General features: G+C 36.5%; 1 protein-coding gene across 2 annotated transcripts in view; it reads left to right on the top strand.

Moving 5' to 3' along the window:
- Cfap20dc (CFAP20 domain containing) overlaps positions 1–13,976 on the top strand; it is a 220,012-nt gene that overhangs the window by 125,481 nt on the left and 80,555 nt on the right. Inside the window, exons 6-9 of one of the 2 annotated variants that reach the window (XM_048801194.1) lie at positions 190–352; positions 2,556–2,672; positions 3,813–3,932; positions 5,841–6,166. In XM_048801194.1, coding sequence (XP_048657151.1) covers positions 190–352; positions 2,556–2,672; positions 3,813–3,932; positions 5,841–6,166 — 726 coding nt within the window. The remainder of the gene's footprint in view (positions 1–189; positions 353–2,555; positions 2,673–3,812; positions 3,933–5,840; positions 6,167–13,976) is intronic. The other variant, XM_015494492.2, reaches the window with a different exon arrangement.

Genomic DNA, 13,976 nt, shown 5'->3' with positions numbered 1-13,976 from the left:
ATGTGAGGTTATTTTTCTCCTTCCATTTCTAATTCTCTACAATGACTTCCCCTTCCACCACTTTTTAACCTCATTTCCTCCAGTTTTCCCTCACTATTTATCCCATTTTTTTTCCTTTGTAGATTCTATGGGAAACAAGTATAATTCCTATAGTTTTCAAATGTGCAAATCAATTCTTCTTCCTTACAGACAGTAAGATCCCTTGGGTCCAAAAATAGCCGATCCTGCCAGCAGCCCACCACAGAGAAGTGTGTTAAGAGTGCAGAAATGTCAACCTTGCTGATATCTGAGGCTGAGGAACAAGGAGATAAAGAAAATATTCGCCAAATAAAGCAGACCGCACCTATTCATGGTAAGAAGGAGTGAAAGCTAGTGGAAATAGTGAGAAATGGTAAGATAAATCAGAAGTTATATTTGTAACTAGACATGACTAGAGAATTACCATTTAGGAATGAAAAAGGTGGTGGCTACTGAAATGTATTTAGAATTCTTATGTATATATTGTCATTCTATAGACTCCAATTTTTCAAATTGCTAAAGTACCCTGTGTTTTTGCTTTATGATAGTGATTACAGAAATAAAATAGCACCCCCTCATCTCTACAGTTTGGAAACTCCATGTACATTATAAGTTTTCTTGGATTAATTTCTTCTTTTTTTAAAAAAAAAATTTTAATTGTAGATGGACACAATACCTTTATTTATTTATTTTTATGTGGTCAAACTCAGTGCCTCACATGTGCTAGGCAAGTGCTCTACCACTGAGCTACACCCCCAGCCCTTAATTTCATCTTTTAATTAATCTTTTCCACTGGTAAAGGGCTCTTGATTTTCTCTCACTGATACCAAAACAGCCGGTGAGTGAAGAAAGCGCCTTGTCCCATTTTACAGACTGAGTTCAAGGTAAAGTGGTTCAGTTTGTAATCACCAGAAAGCATTGAGACCAGAATCCAAGATTTACAACTCCCTGTCACCCCTTAGCGAGAGTTGAAAAGAGGGCATTTGATTTCATTTTACCTGATTTGGAAACGAATGATCACTATTACAGACAGTATCCCCCATGGAATATCAAGCTGATATAAAGAAATTAATGACATGCATGTACAGTCCTGGCTCTACCACTGTCTGAGGCTGTAATTGTTTCTTCCACCCTCTGAGCCTCAGTTTCCTTGTCTTTAAAATGGGGATACCATTACCCCTAGTGTGTAGAGAACAGATGAGGCGGGGCACCTAAGATAGCAGGGAACAGTTCTATTTGGCTGCAGCCAGGTTCAGGGGGCACAGCTTTCACTGTAATCAATTAATCCCCTGAACCCCGAGTTCAGGTAGTTTCAGAACTTTATACCCAGCATGTAAGGGTAGGGGCCCAGAAGTTCACAGACTGCAGAAGTTCACATAAAAGCAGTTTTTTCTTTCACTGTTCTGGGCAAGTTAACCCTTCAAGGACAACACCTGAGAAGGGGAGAGCTTCTTTGCCCCTTTCTTTCCGCCCCCTGCCAGCTGTTACCATGGAGCCCGGTTGGTAACTTTTCTTATCTTAGAAATGTAGACATCTCTGTGAAGCCCAGCTCCAGGCCAGAGGCCTCGTTAAAGGATCTGCCTTTTTTAAATCACATTTTGCATTTGCAAACACACTTCTACAAACTACTGTACTGAACAAATGTTTCTGAAAAATTAGGAAAAGGGGTGTTGAGCACCGGGAATGCTGATCTCTTCCAGGCCAGTGGCCAAGTAAAACAGAGCAACAGAAAAATAGGAAGTTTACCTTCATTGAACTCTTTCGTAGAGACTCTTTTTCTGTTAGTCCTAAAATCAATATGGTCCAAATTTCTGGGAAAGCTTAGTTAAGACTTTCTGTGGAGGAGGGGGTGCCACTACAATAGCTCTAGTAATAAATAACAGCAGCTTCAAAGGAATATTTTGAGGATTCAATGAGAAAGCCCAGTTAGGTGTATCATATTGTACCAAGAAAGGAAACATTTGGTAAATAATAAGTGCTGCTATGAATATAATTATTAAAGAATTAAATTATACTTAAGAAGCCTTCTCCAGGTTTGACCTCAGTTCTCCAGGGTTCTTTTGGAAAATACTCTCTAAGCTTGTGTTGAAATATATACTCATTTATATATTATATACATAATATATATATATATATATATATATATATATATATATTATATATATGTGTATATATATATATAAAGGAAGAATTATTTTTCCTGTATTGGCTGTCAATTTCATTTTTTTCATATTTCTTATATAGCATGTTGCACAATTAACATCAATCAAATTGCTTGTAGCTCTTCTATAAATGTTATCTTTCACGAATAAAATGTATCAGTCATTTTGAAAGCCTGAAACAATCCTAATATTGGAATGGAACCAAATACCTATTTTCTACTGCAGGAATAAGCTGTGTTTTTGACGGAGCTTCACACTATGTCAAAATGATACATGAATATTCTCATTACAGTGATAATTATATTTACTGAATTATTTCAAGTGATATAGCACTTTATGTCCTGGCTTTTGTTCTTTGATATGAAAATGTACCAGCCAATCTACCTATTATGCATCCACATCCCCCTCAAGAAGCATCAGCAGATAAGAATAATAACAGAAGAAGATTTCGGTTAAAAAGCACCAGCAGAGAAAGGACAGAGACACCCAGTGGTATGGCACTATTTCAATACTATCTTAGATCTGTATATTATTCAGGGCAATGGAATCTCTCCGCAGGTTGTAAATTTCAAAGGATTATGAACCAATTCATTTAAAATATAAATGTCTGTTCTGCAGGGATTATGAAAATCAAATTTTCTGCAAAAGAATTGCTCTAGAGCCCTAACAGAGATTTGCTGGATTAAATAGACAACCACAGAAATAAAGAACTGCCTGCATGTGCTCTCAAAGGCTGAATAAGCTCAAATTGTTGTTTTTTAAAAATGGCCTACATGTGATAGTTGAAGTTCCTGCCTGCAGACTTTCCTAAAATTGAACTTTATTATAATTCTTCAGATTTTTGTATATGTCTTTTCTTTTTAAATTGGGCTCTTTTCAGATTGCTTGCTATGCTTGTGGTCTCTCCCTCTGGATTCTTGGCCATATGATATAATGTAGGTTAAAATTTAAACTCTTTGCAACCAGTTAAGCATGAGTTTTACAGTTATTCCTTTAAATGCCAGATTTGAGGCATGTAGGTGTAGGTTGGTATATACACATATTATTGTATCCTGAATCCAGCCCAAAGGCTACCATGTATGCTGTGTTAGCAAATGTGTCAAAACCATGAGGGGTGGGTTGCAATTCAGCCTGTGAGGTTTCCTGTTATTTTTATAAAAGAGTAAATAGAAAAACTTATGCTGCAATAATACCTGTTATCTATTTTCTTAAACAGCTAAAGAAAAAAGCTAGATTTAAAAGAGTCATATTTAGTAGGAATTATAATTTTAAAAAAGCACTCTATCTTATGTGGAACCCAAGAAAAAAATATAAGCCCCTTTAAAAATTATATGGGTTTTGGAATTCTTTTTATCACCTATCATAAAACTTAAATCTAAAATGTCCCTGTGCAAATATCAAAGAATTTTAAGGTGAACAGCTACAAAAATGCAGCTGAGTTCATCTTAAAACATTCTGCTAAAAAAAAAAAAAAAAAAAAAAAAAGACCTGCATATATCTACATTGTGACCTCTCATTGTCCTTGAAAATAATCAAATGGAAAATGATACCCAATTAATACCATTCTTTAAAAACTATTCTTTATAAATATCAAAAGCAATAACAGAGTGGAAAATATTTATTCCAATAAAGGCTATTCAGGAAATATCATAAATGAAGATGAAGGAACAACTGTCCTCACCACTGGGATTCAGCAAAGAGCAGAGACGTTGAACCCCAGCACCCCAGGACCTCCGTCTCCTGACCAAGCAGGTGTGTCTTTACTGTTAAAAATTATAATTCTGCCAAATAGTTAGATCCTAGTCATTTTGTAAAGCTGTGATGTAGCCATTTGCTAGAAATTTGTGATTTTTTGTAAATCTCCTTTTTTAACCTCTCTTTTCTGTCCAATTTTAATGGATGACAAGAGTCTTTTATTTATGAATGGGTTGTTCCATTCATAATGAAACTTTAAAACTATGAAGTATTCCCAAGACAACGTGGCCCTCCCCATAGACCCTCTGTTGTTTCTTTTCTCCACCGTCTTTATAAACGGAGATGGCTGGAGCAGAGAGCACTGAGCCCTCCACCTATCTTGCCTAGCAGGTGTGTGCTCCTTTTACAAAAGCAAATTGTTTTTGAGCAAGGGAAAAAGGAAAATAAATGAAAATTGTTTGTAGTTTGTCAGTCTTATTTATGCAATGTTGAAACCTTCATTAAAATGTTAGGCGCAATTAGTGTCTCCAGCATAAATCTGACTGTGTAGAAAAACTAATTAGATGTTTAGGTGATCATTCTTGCATTTATCTTGTTTGCTGCAATATTGTGATTACACAGTAATTTACATATTTTCCTAAGAAAACACACCAAATTATTCATTACAATTGATATGGAAATACTTGAGGTAAAAGTACAAATTCCAAAAAAGCATGCGGTAGTGAGATAATTAGAGTTGGTGTGGTATAAAACACTCCTTCTACTTTGACTTTTTGACAGTTAAAAATGTTTGGCAACAGGTCATATAAATTGTTAAATTGCATCATGAAGATTCCCAACAGGATCTTTTCCTCCAATTTCCTTAACATATGCATTATATAACACAACACATTCATTTTTGTAACCTTTTCTAGCATTTCTAGAGCCCCTACTATGTTCACAATTCACCTACTATGTGCCTAGCACTACACAAAAGGTTTGCTGTCCAAAATGGAGTTCCCAGTGTACTTGTTCTGACAACTATCCACAGCTACACTGACTCAGGAGCATCTACACCCCTGGGAAGGTGGTCAGGTGTGTGTTCAGCCTGCCACTGGCCATATACCTACACTCTGTCCCTGAAACCATGAAAGCCTTGTTCCCAACAGACTGTCTCTAAGACTTTGTCTATTTATCACCCTTTATATAGGCAAATCATGTTGCAGAAAGGTAGCCTCAGGTTAAGAGACAATTTTCAAAGGGTTTGATAAAAATATGTCTCAGTGGTAGCATACAGTATTTTTAAAGAAAACAAATAATGTGCAAAAAGATTTTCATGTCAAAACATTGTGTCCTAAAACTAAACATACAGGTATATTTCATGGAACAGAATTCACCACTCAGATTAACAGTATGTCTTTGGGTTTACTATTACTGAAAAGTCTACTCGTTTTAGTCTGCAAATGGCTCTATCTTCAGTCCATAGAATGGAGACAGATGTCAACCTCTGTCTAATTTTCTCTCTTCCATGATCTGTAATCGTAACAATAACCAGATATTTTGTTTAAAGAAGCTTGTTAAGGGTGGTATACTGTCTTCCTGTAGTTAAAGGGAGATATTAGTAACTCAAACCCTTTCAGAGTTGGGAGATTTTCCTCCTTTGGAATGTCAAATTAATGAGGTTGTGCTATAGAGAACTTGCTGCCAGACAGGTGATAATTATTTCAGACTTACAAATTTCCTGGCCAGTGTTTCCACTCGGATGCAGAGAAAGTGCAAATGAGTTGCCTGTAGCTATAGACACTGATCTATGGATTAAATGTTTAGCAAGTTCCAAGATGGTGGATAAATTGCCTTCCTTGGCTTCTGCCTTCTTTGATAAATCACTTGTTTCAACAACAAGAAATCGTAACCCAACTAAGCTACCTAAAATATCACTTTTATGGAACACTACTCTAATTTTTTGTCATCTTTCCCAAATGTCAGATGAATGGATATTTCCTGAAAATGATGATCACATTTCCCATTTGGCATCTGGCAGCCAGTCCCTCCTGGATGACTCCTGCACTTCACACCTGTGCCTAGAAGCCAACAAGGACAGTGAACGTGACCCTCAGGCAGAGGAGACCCAGATCCTTCCAAAGGACATTTTCACTTTCTCATCTAGACCACGATCAGCACCTCACGGGAAGACACAGAATCTGTCCCCAGAGGAATGCCCGTTCACTTTGGATCTAAAAGAAGATAACAGTGGGAGAAGGAAAGACACCCAATCGGAGGATGATTTCTATGATGGTGACAGCAGCGAAGAGGTACACTGCTTGATGAGTAAAATAGTCATAAAACACAGTAGTTCCATTAGCTCTGATAAGCACTAGCACTAGTTGAAATGGGGGAAATCAACTGCTATTTATAAACATGCAGCAGATTGCTATGTCAGTCAAGGGTGGCATTAGGTTGTTATGGTAACTCTAAATTGCTGCCTTTTTATTATTAACTGCCAATATCATCTGTAATTATGGGATATAGTTATTGGCTTGTTAGGCTTTTTTTCTTTTTCATTTTAATCTTTGTCCCACAGTATGAGAAACAATATACAATTTAGTTATAAGATGGAAAGACCCGTGAAACACTGAGAACACGTCCTTCTGGATCTCTGGGGACATTTTTTGCATCGCAGTCGCTAGGCATTCTGAACGGATGGTTTTCTGACTTTCTTACTCCCCTGCCGTCTTTTCACCTTAGACCCATTAGGACTCATTATTTTCCATATGGCCTCAGAATTTCAAGAACTGTGCCAATTAAAGTTGAGACAATGAATCATGAATTAGTGCTGGGACTTGCCTTAACAGGAGGTTTTCTGTTTGGAATTATGTAGACTCTAAATATAAGTTAGTCAATTCATAAAGAAAAAGTTTTCTTAAAACTTGTTGAAAAATCAAACTGAATATAGTTGGGAAACATTTGTTTAAAACCTAATACATTATGATAACGTTTCCTCCATATGAAATGAATTTATATGTGAGATTTTTTTTTAGCTTTCTTCTCAACAATAGCCATTCGTATTTGCTGGCGGAAAAATTATTTTAAAGGCAGAAAACAGTCAAGTTAAGGATTAATGAAAATATACACATCACTTAATATATAAATTATAGAAATAATTAGAAAATTTTTATGTATGCTTACAAAACTCCTTTTTAGTAACTATAATTGATTAAGAAACCTATTTGTCAGTGGGATATAGATGCAGTCCACAGATCCTAGCCTCAGAGCCAGTTGAGAATAATGGTGGGATTGTTTAGGCAATAATTATGGGGTTTTGTAACTTTTAATGAGTTCCTTCAGCAAAATACACGGAGGATACTTTGTTCACACTATGCTTGCTTCTGACTGTAATGAAACAATTAGTCACGCCAAACTGTAAATCTACCACAAACCCATTATACATAAATTCTGCATTTGATGCTGGCATTTTAAATGTTTCTGTTGAATATATTTTTCCTTTCACCCTTAAAAATATTAAGCTGTAAAAACGGTAAAATGGACATTTGTCTTTAGCATCTAGTAGTGTCCCCGCCCCAGCCACCGATGCTTCTGCAGGATGAGTTGGCTCATCTCATCAGTTCATACAGCTCATTTTCTTAAGGGGACCCAGTTTGTTCCCTTTCCAGGGGCACACAGCTGTCATCTCTCTTACCTGACACAAAAGACTTACTCTAATGGTGGAAATTCATAGCAGGTGGGAAAGGTGGTTCCTTGGGAGACCAGGAGGGAAGCATGATTGGGGAACTTCCCTTTAAATAATACCACACAAGGAACTTACCCCTTCCATCTATGTGAAGGATAAGCTTTGAGAAGCAACAGACCTTCAGGAGAAAATGAACATTTCAATTTTTTTTTTTTTTAGTTGTCAATGGACCTTTATTTATTTTTATTTATTTACATGCAGCACTGAGAATCCAACCCAGTGCCTCACACATACTAAGCAAGTGCTCTACCACTGAGCCACAGCCCCAATTTAATACCACTTTCCATACTGTCTTGCTACTTGTAACATCCTTTAATGTTTATTATGTGTTTATTACCAACTACGTGAAACTGAAAAAAAATTTGTTGTGCACCACCCAAGCTCTCGCTGGCATAGTGGTCTGCTCACCCCGTGCTGGGCCTGCTGCTGTGACCAGTGTGATGGGTTAGTGTAATTTAAGTTGCTAATAATTCACATCTGAGATCTTGGTGTGAGTGTGGTTGGAGTCTGTGGCAGGCCCATCTCGTGCTGGCATCAGCCTCGCCCACCTTCACTTGGAGCCTCCTGAGTGGCAGCCTGGAAGGTCAAAAGCCTCGCCATGCTGTCAAGCTTTGGGATTTGCTGTTAAGAGAGAATACCAAGGTGCAAACCAAGATACAGAAATACTGCCAGGTGTGGTTGCGCACACCTGTAATCTCAACAGCTGGGGAGGCTGAGGCAGGAGGATCGTGAGTTCAAAGCCAACCTCAGCAATTTAGTAAGGCCTTAAGCTACTCAGGGAGACCCCGTCTCTAAATAAAATATTAAAAAGGGCTGCGGATGTGGCTCGGTGTTTAAGCACTTCTGGTTCATTCCCCAGTACCAAAAAAAAAGAATAAAGAATAAAACCTCAGTTTTAAAAAAAAAAAAAGATACAGAAATACAACAAACAAAATATGTGGGACTATATTGGAACAAGTTCTAGAATTTGTAATGGTCCCTTCTTTAACAAATGGGTTTTCTTCTTCCTTTGTTGTTGATTGTTTTTCCTTCTGTTTTTAGCCATTATTTTTCCTGTAGGATAACTTCTCCCATTTATTAATTGTATAAATCAAGAAAAATTGGATTATCTATTTGGAATGTTTATTTACATAAAATCTTTGAAGAAAAAATCAATTTAGTTAATTAAAGAATCCTTACCATTAGTTCTATTATTTTAGAATGTTATATCCTTAGAGTAACATAATTATAGTTAAGGAAAAACCAATGTTATGTTACAAATAACAGTGGGCACACAAGTAATAATTACATTACTTACCATGCTTGAAGCTTACAACTTATAATTAAAAAACTTTATTTGATATTAGACCAGTGAGTATTTTTAAAGGGAAATTGGGTATATTCAGTGGCACATAAAATAGATATAATCAAATGATTATTATGATAGAAGAAAAGTACACATTCAATAGTAAAGGCTAATCACAATAAACTTTCAGTGATTGAAATTCAGTGATTTGTAATTTAAGTTGCTAATAATTCACATCTGAGATCTTAGTGTGAGATATCTCAAGGCTACCAGTGCCTTGGGGCGGGGTGGGTCCTACGTATGAATTTTTTGCATATGCTCATCTTACTCTTTGCTTCGTGTATATTTTATTCCCTATACTTCCATATATACTAATATGCCAGGTATTCAATTAATTTTGAAGTTGCACTCTTATTTGAAAAGCACACAAGCTGGGGTAGTGGCTCAGTGGGTGCATTTGCCTAGCATGTGGCACTGGGTTGCATTCTCAGCACCGCATATAAATAAATAAATATAAATAAGTAAATAAAGGTCCATTGACAACTAAAAAATATTAATAAAAAAAGAAAAGCACATCATTGAAATATATTTCGTGGTGAGCTCTATAATCAAAACTAATGTGTAAAATGAGTTATCTTAGAAAATTCATTAAAACAGAGTACCTTCCACGCTCCGGCAGAATCTGGAAGAAATGAAAACGTGTTATTATTATTCTTTCCATGTTGTAGTTTATGTCATTATTCCCAGCATAGCTTCTCTCATATACACCTGGTTTACAACTTCAAATAATTAGCTTTACATTAATATTTCATTACTCCCCCAATTTAATTTTTCTTTAGAAATATAGTACTGTCACTTTTTCCCCAGTACTCTGGCTGTGTGTCTCAAGCTGGGAGGCCTTGCAATTGGTCTTGTGAAAACAGCTCAGATGGGAATATCTGGGCCCTCTAAATTACCTATATTTGGACATGAATTATGTGACCTGACTATGATCCTGTTCAGATAAGCTAGGAAGATTCCACATCTTTGCATCGAGCTGCATGAACGCCTACAGAGGCCAACCCTGCAAACAATAGATTAAACTGCCCATGAGCAGTCCCTTCTCCCAACTTTCCTGTTGCTTTCAAGATATTTTTGTCATAAAATAGTGTACCTATTTTGTTTTATGATTTTTCATGATAGAATATATTTCTGGATTAGACTTTTAAGCCATTCCCCTCTATTTATTTGACTAATGATTTTGAGTTGCTCTCTTACACTGACCTATTCGTACACAATGGGAAAGAATATGTAGTCCACATGTGGCTGCCTATATTTCTATGTGTCTTTAAAAAAAAAAAAAAATCTGGGCAGGGGAGGTACCAGGGATTAAACCCAGGGGCACTTAATCCCTGAGCCACATCCCCACCCTTTTTTTAATTATTATTTTTATTTATTTATTTATTTATTTATTTATTTATTTATTTATTTATATATATTTATTTATTTATTTATTTATTGAGACAAGATCTAAGTTGCTTAGGGCATCCCTAAGTCTGCTGAGGCTAGCTTTGAACTCAGGATCCTCCTGCTCACTCAACCTCCCAGCCACTGGGATTACAGGTGTATGCATCAGCTGGAAAAACTTTAAATGCCCATTTATATAGTGGATAAAAATGGAAGGGCTCTTTTTAATATGTTGCCCTCAGATTTTAACCCTGTATTTTATGAATTACAACATAACATGCTCTCTAGAAGTACCAGGCAAATTTAATATTTATTCTGTAAGAGCAATCTTTTTAGGTGTTCACATCAACAAGTCTTCATTTTTGCCTACTGAAGCTCTTCTCTGCAAAGGTCAGCAGCCTCTTGGCCCCATGACTTGGCTGTACACTGTTATAGGCAGGTGACAAAGGTTACAAAACATTGCATAGAACCTAACATTCTACTATTTTTGCAAAAAGATCAACATCTTGCAGGTAAATATTTGATTGTGGATAAGATTTTTGTAAGAAATCTTTTATTTATTTTTATTTTTTTGTAAGAAATCTTTTAAAGTGTTCTCAGTTAAAAGAGCTTAAAATTTAGCTTATTGAAAAATATGATTTGTCAACAAATCACTGACAACATAAGTATATCCACATTATATCTGCTCATTAGTGCTATCATCCAACCAGTAGGTGCTGTTAGTTCACACATGAAAAGTAAAAAACTTGTAGCTCAATCTCAATTACAAATTCAAAAGCGTGTTGGGAAATTGCAAATGTGTTTTGTTACAGAACTTTTAAGAATACTACCCAAGATTTTTTTTTTCATGGCAGACTGAATTTAAAACTCAATTGAAAAATATAAATAAATATCCACTTTTACAAAGGCTAAAATAGAGCTCTATCCTGACTCATTCAACATTAAAGTCGTGCTACAAAGAGCCTCAGTCCCATCTGCTCCAAGTAGGTGGCCCTCCAGAGTCATTAAAATTATCTTTTCAAAATTACAACTCAGCAAGAGCAATCCATTTTGTGCATCTAGAAATTATTGTCCAAATGCCCATCTGCATGTCCTTTTAAGAAGCCTAGTTCAACAGAGGAAGCGCAGGCTCCTTGGGGAAATCATCCTCCTCTTCAGTGTACATATGCTCTGCTACAGTTAATCAGGCAAATTCTATTGATGTTCCTGGCACCGGAGCGTGATTGAATATTTGACAAACAAATGTTTCTGCACCCAGAAGATGATCTGTTCAAGAGATCTGGGACTTTTAAATATATATATTAACTTAAATCAAAAGCATTTGGTATTTGTTCTTCTGAGAAGCAGATGAGCAGATGATTGGAATGCAAAAATGGCATGGCAACTTCTATGCTACTCTGACAAATTATATTCAATTGCTGTGCAGGTTTTCAGTAGCTAAATGATAAACCAAAGGGAAAGAAATGGTTGTTTTTCAATCAGATCATAGGAAGCTAACTTCTCAGGCATGTAACAAATGCATATCAGTTATACAGAAAGACTTAATTCAAAAACATGATGAGCCCAAATGAATTACATATGTGAAATCAATAAACAACATCTACATCTTTATAAAAGGGACAAAAATCATCGCTAAAGAGAATAGGGTGTTACCAGTGCCCCACTTGTAGCAAACACCATATTTTATTTTCATTTCCTCTCTAAATGAAACGCTGATCCAACTCCAATCAAAATATTAATTAAATCTTGCCTTGCTCAATCATGCTCTGTTCAAATCTAGGATAAACCAGAATTAGTGGTCCCAGGGCAGCCAAGATAAACAAGTCTTTGTACCTGTCCAGATTCCCTGGATATATATTCCTTTCCATATATTTTAAATAGCCTAGAAATGTATTTCCATGGAAATAAGCTCACCAGGGTGTACAGCTAAGTCCACTCTTTCTCAGTGGATCTCCAAGCTGGGATGAACCTTAAGAACAATGTGAGACCAGTGCCCACCTGCATCTCATGAATATTTCCATGGACAGCACTACTCAAGCCAAGCAAAGAGAAGTGTCTTACACCAAGTAAACTCCTGGAAGGAAGAAAAGACTGTGTACTCTGCTGTACCACAGTAGGAGAAAAAGACTTCTTACCAAATGAACTGATTTTTTAAAGTATTTTTTTAGTTGTAAATGAACACACAGTATCTTTATTTTTCTTATTTGGTACTAAGGATCAAACCCAGTGCTTCATACCTTCAAGGCAAGTGCTACAACTGAGCTACAGCCCCAGCCCAAATGAACTGATTTTTATGGGTTTTCTAATGATATACCTAACATCTGGCTTCTTACATGGTCCTCTAAATTTCTGTAAGAGTATATAAGGAACTCTTTAACTACCTTCTGTGTTATGGTAGTATTACTTATGTTGGTGTCCTCTCTGCCATTAGACTTTTAAAAATTTTAACTGATCATGAAAATATAGAAATTGTACATATGAATCAGGTGCCATGTGATGTTCTGGTACATATATGCATATTTCCTGGTTAAAATCAGATTAAATATTATCTCCTTAAACTGCCATCATTTCTTTATGGAGAAAACCTTTCTTCTAGCTCTTTGAGAAGTACAGCATTATTACTATCATCTAGAGTCACCCTATGGTGCAACAACATGCCAGCACCTCTTGCTTCTAACTGTACCTTAGTACCACTGCACTGTGCATGTCCTTCTGCCCTGTGACTCTCCTGTAGTACCTACAAAGTGCCATACACATAGCAGGAGCCTAATAAATATTTATTGAATTAATGTTCATTGCAGAAGTTCCTACTAGGCTCTGCCTATGTCATCTACAAAATACATATACATGTTTTTTTCATGTGAAAATATATTATAAATGAATGAGGAGAGGGTCTTTGATCACAGAAGTCCTACTGCCAGTTGCATATGACAGTTACAGACAATCAAACAATACTGTTTGAATTGAAGAAGAGACAGCACTGTCTAGCAGCCAAACCAAATTTAAAAAACAAAAAACCCTCTCCTCTAGTTCTACCAATGTATAGTCCTAGAATTAAAGCTTAAGGGATGTTTGCTACATTTTCTGTTTACTTTCTTCTGTAGACAAGATTAAACTTTGTTTCTTTTTGTATATCCGTGGGAAAAAAAAATGTAAGAGCCACCACTCCATTTGCTAGTGATGCAGAGCACTGGGCCTGTTTCTGGTCTCGCTGGCACCCTGTCCGGTTTCCCACCTAAAGGCAGGGCTCTTCAACCATATGAACATCCTCAGGGAGCCCCAGCAGCTGAGGCCAGCAGGGACTGTTCTAGGGACAGAAGTATTCTCACCCACTCACCATCTTTTCTTTATCCTACCTGGGACTCTAAAAAATAAATTTCTCCAATGTCTATGGCATGGACAAAATTTAGGCCCAGGTGAGTGCTAAGAAGAAATGTTCCTAAAAGATCCTTCCATAGTCTGTTCTCATTCTTCACTACAGACAAACTGGTTCTTAGCAGAGGTCTGAAAACCCACGTTGGAGAGCACAGTTGTCTGCTAATCCCAACTCCTGCCCACAAGAAGGAAAAAAATCTTAACATGACAGGGTTCGAGAATCTCAGATCTCGTTTCAGAGATTTCCAGAGTGATTAAGTATGACATC

The sequence above is a fragment of the Marmota marmota genome, unplaced genomic scaffold (genome assembly GCF_001458135.2).
Source record: "Marmota marmota marmota unplaced genomic scaffold, marMar, whole genome shotgun sequence".
NCBI classification, from domain to species: Eukaryota; Metazoa; Chordata; class Mammalia; order Rodentia; family Sciuridae; genus Marmota; species Marmota marmota.
Note: the sequence above shows the minus strand (reverse complement) of the source record. Positions and strands in the feature narration are given on the sequence as shown.